Source organism: Pristis pectinata, chromosome 38, assembly GCF_009764475.1.
Source record: "Pristis pectinata isolate sPriPec2 chromosome 38, sPriPec2.1.pri, whole genome shotgun sequence".
NCBI lineage: Eukaryota > Metazoa > Chordata > Chondrichthyes > Rhinopristiformes > Pristidae > Pristis > Pristis pectinata.
The window spans coordinates 6,833,960-6,840,066 of NC_067441.1; the positions used below are offsets into that span (position 1 = coordinate 6,833,960).

A 6,107-nucleotide genomic window follows, 5' to 3' on the forward strand; every position below is an offset into this window, starting at 1 on the left:
GCAGCATCTGGAGACAGAGCTGGGAAACCTGCCTCCTGCTAGAGGGGAGCTTCACTGCATCCAACCCTTGGCCTGGGGGCATGTGATGGAAAGGTGGAGAGAAGCTTCCCAATATCTAACCCTGGGACGGTGATGGGACACTGTAGAGGAAGCTGCACACTTTCTGCTGGACCCTCACAGGCAGGGCTTTAGGTTCACATCTCCAACAGACAGTACAGCCATCTGCTGCTTTAGCAGGCACAGAAAGCCCTCAAAGCCACAAGCTCCCACTGTCCAGGTGAAGGGGCTGGTATTAACCCAGTGAGCACAGGCTTGGTTCAGCCTACTTCACACACAGCCAACCACTGCCATGCCACATACCGACTGTGCTCTTTCCCCAGAGACCTTGGTCTCGTTGTGGACCAGACATACCCCTGCCCAGGGGTACAGGATATCCTCAAACTGTTAAACTCCCTTAGTGCTCACCTGGATACGTGAAGGGTGTGTCCACCTCCCCCATCCCCCTTGTTCAGTGCATTCCAGAGGGTGGTTGGAATCTGGGTGGAAGAATTCCTTGGATCCCTTCCAAATACCTTGCCCCAAACGCACACCCTCTTGGCTTTGGATGTCTCTATGGGGGGGGGTGGAAATATATACACAGCAACCCTCACATGATTAATGAGATCCACACACAGTCAACATCAATAGAAAGCATCACATTTCAAAAGAGATTTAAGTACACATTTAATACTACTTCAGGGACGACATCAGTGGACAGGAAGAGTGAACAATCCCCTCGTCCAACTACCAGGGAACAGAATACAGTGAGCATTGTCACAGAGAGACAGCAAGGTTAACACCGCTCAGCTAGAAGTACACGTCCTCCAGAGTTCAGGCCCCTGGCAGCCAAACATCTCCTGGGAGGCATAGGTCACGTAGAGAAAACCGTCCTCCTCTTTGAACTCTGCATAGATCTCTGCCATGGTCAGAGAGGTGCTTACCACATTCTGGTTATTCACCATCAGGTAGAAGGCTTGCCTTGAAGAGAGTGCCATTCGATTCCTGAGCAGGGGAACCAGTACAATTGGTTAGTGCTGTGGGGGCAAAGTTTGATCAAGGAGGCTTCATAATTCAATGGCAAGTGCACTAATCTCAGGAGGCAACAGTTGGGAGATCCCATCTCACACACCTCACTTATTAACAATCTTGACAAAAGCCTAATTTATTTTTTAAAAAAAGTTTCCTCCTTGCCTTAACATGCAACTTACAGAATTGATTAATTTGGGGTCTTTAATAATAGATTTCATTATGAGGGTTTGCAATTATTTCAGCCAAGAGTCTTAACACTTGTCCACTAGTGCAAGAATGAGATGCAGTTTAATCCATCAGGGACTATTTCAATTATTGCACTAACAATATCTCTGCTTTGTATTTTAAATTTGTAAATAAAACTGATCTCTGGTTTTAGCCTGCAATGTTGAGTCTGTAATGTGGTGGGGACAGGAACATTATGTTTGCAGAGATCAAAGGAAAGACAACTCTAGTGGACGTTGGCTGCTCCCTGCCTAATGTGGCGGAGTGTGGTCCAAGTGCACAGACACATCAAGTCTAAATCTGCTCCAGAGGATGCAATCCCAATTCACCCGAGGCCAACGAGAGCAGCCATCTCACAAGGCAACGCCAGAGTCTGCACTGGGCTCAGGCGGACAATTACATTGGTCACAATCTCACATTCTAGTCGGCTACAGATCACCTCACCAGCTTCTGGCTTCACCTACCACTCAGGGGGTTTGTAAACCAGAGCCATTTTGGAAAAGATGTCACTTGCTTGGGACATGAGTCAAGGACATCGTCATGAAGACTCCAGGCTCTCAGTGACCATCTGGGTATCCTCCAAGTGCTCCCATTTCAAGCCACTACCTAGAAATGTGCTAGTGGGTTAACAGGCCACTAAATTACCCTCCCCATCTATCCTGCATCAGTTTTCACCCTTTCATTGGGGACAACTGAAAGATGTGATGAATGAGTCCATTACGGCAGTAATGAGGGGGGAAGGCAACTCAAGCAGGGTCACATGGGTAGGCCTTAGGAACAAGGGGGTGATCATTCTGCTGGGGGTATATTACAGGTCTCCCAGCCACAGGACAGAGGGGAGCTACAGAAGTATATGGCAGTAGGGGATTTCAACTTCCCCCAATATTAACTGGGGAAGGTTCACAGCACAGGAACAGGCCCTTCGGCCCACCATATCTGTGCTGACCACAATGCCAATTTAAACTAACCCCATCTGCCTGCACCCAGTCCATTCCCTGCCTGTTCATGTGTCCAAAAGCTTCTTAAACATTGCTATTGTACATCACCACCGCTGGCAGTGCATTCCTGTGTAAAAAAAAACTTGCTTTGCAAATCTTTTTAAAAAACCTCCCCCACCTTAAATTGACTTCCACCCTGGGAGAAAGACCAGCTACCCCTGTCTAGGCCTCAATTTTATAAACTTCTATCAGGTCTCCCCTCAGCCTCCATCGCTCCAGAGGAAGCAATCCAAGTTTGTCCAACTTCTCCTTATAGCTCATACTCTTATCCAGGCAGCATCCTGGTGAACCTCCTTTTGCACCTTCTCCAAAGCCTCCACATCCTTCCTGTAATACAAATTCCACCCGGGAGATGTTTTGTGCCAATCTACCTTGTTGTGACCTCGCACCTTATTGCACTGCACTCGCTTAGTAGCTGTGACACTACTCTGTACTGTTACTGTTTTTACCTGTACTACCTCAATGCACTCTGTACTAACTCAATGTAACTGCACTGTGTAATGAACTGACCTGCACAATTGGTATGCAAGACAAGTTTTTCCACTGTACCTCAATAATAAACCAGTACCAATAGACAGCCCCCCTAGAGAAGGGAACTCAATCTCAGGGAATGTAGATGGACAAGTGGTCGAAGTGTCATTGGGAGGGGATTTGGAGATATGAACACAATGCCCAAGTTTCAAGATAATTATGGAAAGACTCAAGGATGGTCTGGAAGTTAAGGTCCTGGTTTAGGAAGAAGCCAATTTCAGTAAATAGCAAGACATTGCAAAAGTAGATCAGGGAAAATTTAGGTAAATGCACATCCGACACATGGGAGTCATTGGAAAGTGAATGAGTTCGGAGCTAACGTGTTCCCCATAAAAGGTGTGGGCAGCAAGTCTGGGGAGCCCCACATGTCAAGGGCTGGATTATAACAGGAACATGACAGGTATAGAGAACTGAAGATGGGGAGGGGGTGATGGGAAGAAGGAGTATACAAGGATACAGACCTAAATGTAGACAAGTGAGACAAGTGTAGGTAGACAGGAACACGATGGGCCGAAGGGCCTGTTTCTGTACAGCACTGAACGAGGGGGATGGGGGAGTTGGACACAACCTTCACGTTTCCAGGTGAGTACCAAGACTGAGTCATGTCTAGGTGGGTCATTGACAGTCAGTATGGGCGTTGTTGGGCCAAAGGGTCTGTTTCTGTGCTGTACAACTGCAACCACAAGCCCCACTCCTCAGCAGACCCCAATCATTGTGTACAGAGGCCAGATAAGGGCAGGCTCCCCAGTTTCCAAGAACCCCCCACCCCCAAGGCACGGTGTTGGGGTTTCTGGCCTCAATGGCAGAGAAAGGGAGCTCACCTGATGATGATGGTAAACTGACACATGCTCAACTCCAGGGGCACCAGGTACTTGGATCTGTCCAGGTGGGGCAGGGAGCGCTCCTTAGGGTAACGTTCCACTATTACCTGCGGAGGAGGAGGGACGGGGTGAGGTCATCCATTCCCTGGGGGACTGGAGAGTCACCCAACCCTGGTTACAGTGGCTAGGTGTCTTCAGGGTTCAGGACAGGTCAGAAACCAGCCGTCACCACCCCCAACCCAAAAACCCAACCCTTCTGAGATTACCCCGGTGACCTCCCACTGCTGTGGGTGGGGAGACCTCTCAGCACCAGACCAAGACAAGACAAATGACTCCTAAAGTCGGTCAAGTTGAAGAAAGAACTGGACACACACAGACCAAGGTTACAACCCCCGCTGCCTCTGGGAGCCCAGTCTGCAGACCCCAGGACCACCATTGCAGCCAACTCCAGGCCCTCAGCAGCCCCAGCAAGTGGGAATTAGGCTACAAGTCCCCTGGTCCCTTACCCCCAGCACCTCAACAGCCCCCCCCCCCGGTCCCTTACCCCCAGCACCTCAACAGCCCCCCCCCCGGTCCCTTACCCCCAGCACCTCAACAGCCCCCCCCCCGGTCCCTTACCCCCAGCACCTCAACAGCCCCCCCCCCGGTCCCTTACCCCCAGCACCTCAACAGCCCCCCCCCCGGTCCCTTACCCCCAGCACCTCAACAGCCCCCCCCCCGGTCCCTTACCCCCAGCACCTCAACAGCCCCCCCCCGGTCCCTTACCCCCAGCACCTCAACAGCCCCCCCCGGTCCCTTACCCCCAGCACCTCAACAGCCCCCCCCCCCCGGTCCCTTACCCCCAGCACCTCAACAGCCCCCCCCCCCGGTCCCTTACCCCCAGCACCTCAACAGCCCCCCCCCCCCGGTCCCTTACCCCCAGCACCTCAACAGCCCCCCCCCCCCCCCGGTCCCTGAAGCACCTCAACCGCAGCAACCAGATTGTCCAGAGGACGTTTTCAAATGATTCAGAAACAAGTCTCAAATCACACCCCACCCCACCCATCTCCCCTCCCCGACCCCACCCATCTCCCCGACCCCACCCCGACCCCACCCATCTCCCCGACCCCACCCCACCCATCTCCCCTCCCCGACCCCACCCATCTCCCCGACCCCACCCCACCCATCTCCCCGACCCCACCCCGACCCCACCCATCTCCCCTCCCCGACCCCACCCCACCCATCTCCCCGACCCCACCCCGACCCCACCCATCTCCCCTCCCCGACCCCACCCCACCCATCTCCCCGACCCCACCCCGACCCCACCCATCTCCCCGACCCCACCCCACCCATCTCCCCTCCCCGACCCCACCCATCTCCCCTCCCCGACCCCACCCATCTCCCCTCCCCGACCCCACCCCGACCCCACCCATCTCCCCTCCCCGACCCCACCCCACCCATCTCCCCGACCCCACCCCGACCCCACCCATCTCCCCTCCCCGACCCCACCCCACCCATCTCCCCGACCCCACCCCGACCCCACCCATCTCCCCTCCCCGACCCCACCCCACCCATCTCCCCGACCCCACCCCGACCCCACCCATCTCCCCGACCCCACCCCACCCATCTCCCCTCCCCGACCCCACCCCCCGGGAGTCCTCACCGGCAGTTTGTTGGGGAACTTGCTGCGAATATTCTCCGCTTCAGATTTCCTCACAGCTTGAAGGGCGGGGAAAAAGAAGCGTTAGTTCCCGGGGAGCGGGTCCCGGGGAAGGAGTGGGGGGGGGGGGTTACCGGGGTCCCGGGGAAGGGGTAGGGGGGGGGTTACCGGGGAAGGAGTAGGGGAGGGGGGGGGGTTACCGGGGTCCCGGGGGTTTACAGGGGGGCCGCGGGTCCCGGGGAAGGAATAGGGGGTAGGAGGTTACCGGGGTCCCGGGGAGGGAAGGAGGGGGTGGGGGGGGGGGGGGGGGTCACCAGGGGCCGGGAACCGCTCACCCAGACTGCGCCTCTCTCTGAACGGCCTGTGATCCATGGACGTGTCCCGGGGTGGGCTCCGCCGACGACCTGATCTGCCACCCCCCGCCCCCCTCAATATCAACCCCGGACCCCCACCTCCAATCAGGCGCGTTCACTCCGGCCGGGATTTAACCCCGTGGGTCCCGGGCTCACTGTGGGGGCAGGAGGTGAGGTGAGGTGAGGTGAGGTGAGGTGAGGTGAGGTGAGGTGAGGTGAGGTGAGGTGAGGTGAGGTGAGGTGAGGTGAGGTGGAGGGGGGTGTGATGTGATATTGGGGTGGTGGGTGTGGTGTGTAGGGGTGGATGGGGGTAGATGGGGTGGGGATGTAGATGGGGTGGGGGTGGCAGCACAGGAAGAGGTCACACAGGCAGCCCGTGAAGTTAAGGCCATTTCCACCCCCCCCACCCCCACCCACCCCCACAATTAAAGCTGCAACACATTGACTGAGAGGCGAGAAACTGAGGTCTTGT

At 55.6% G+C, this 6,107-nt stretch overlaps 2 protein-coding genes across 2 annotated transcripts in view; one reads left to right on the plus strand and one right to left on the minus strand.

The window, feature by feature from the left end:
• Nucleotides 1-842: 842 nt before the first annotated feature.
• On the minus strand, nt 843-5,674 carry LOC127587093 (microtubule-associated proteins 1A/1B light chain 3C-like). Its single transcript, XM_052045303.1, has 4 exons — nt 5,618-5,674; nt 5,286-5,341; nt 3,644-3,750; nt 843-1,041 (listed from the first exon to the last, which is right to left on the minus strand). The coding sequence occupies exons 1-4, from the start codon at nt 5,652-5,654 to the stop codon at nt 843-845; spliced, it is 399 nt and encodes a 132-aa protein (XP_051901263.1). The 5' UTR covers nt 5,655-5,674.
• Nucleotides 5,653-6,107, plus strand: part of LOC127586930 (dapper homolog 1-like) — a 3,115-nt gene continuing 2,660 nt past the window's right edge. The window contains exon 1 of the mRNA XM_052044959.1: nt 5,653-5,758. Coding sequence (XP_051900919.1) covers nt 5,653-5,758 — 106 coding nt within the window. The remainder of the gene's footprint in view (nt 5,759-6,107) is intronic.

Excerpts from the sequence above, each read along its gene's own strand:
- LOC127587093 (XM_052045303.1), bottom strand. The coding sequence starts at position 5,654 with ATGGATCACAGGCCGTTCAGAGAGAGGCGCAGTCTGG. Across the intron at positions 5,342-5,617 it reads CAGAGAGAGGCGCAGTCTGG|CTGTGAGGAAATCTGAAGCG; the intron begins GTGAGCGGTTCC and ends CCGCCCTTCAAG. Across the intron at positions 1,042-3,643 it reads CAGTTTACCATCATCATCAG|GAATCGAATGGCACTCTCTT; the intron begins GTGAGCTCCCTT and ends TCCCCTGCTCAG.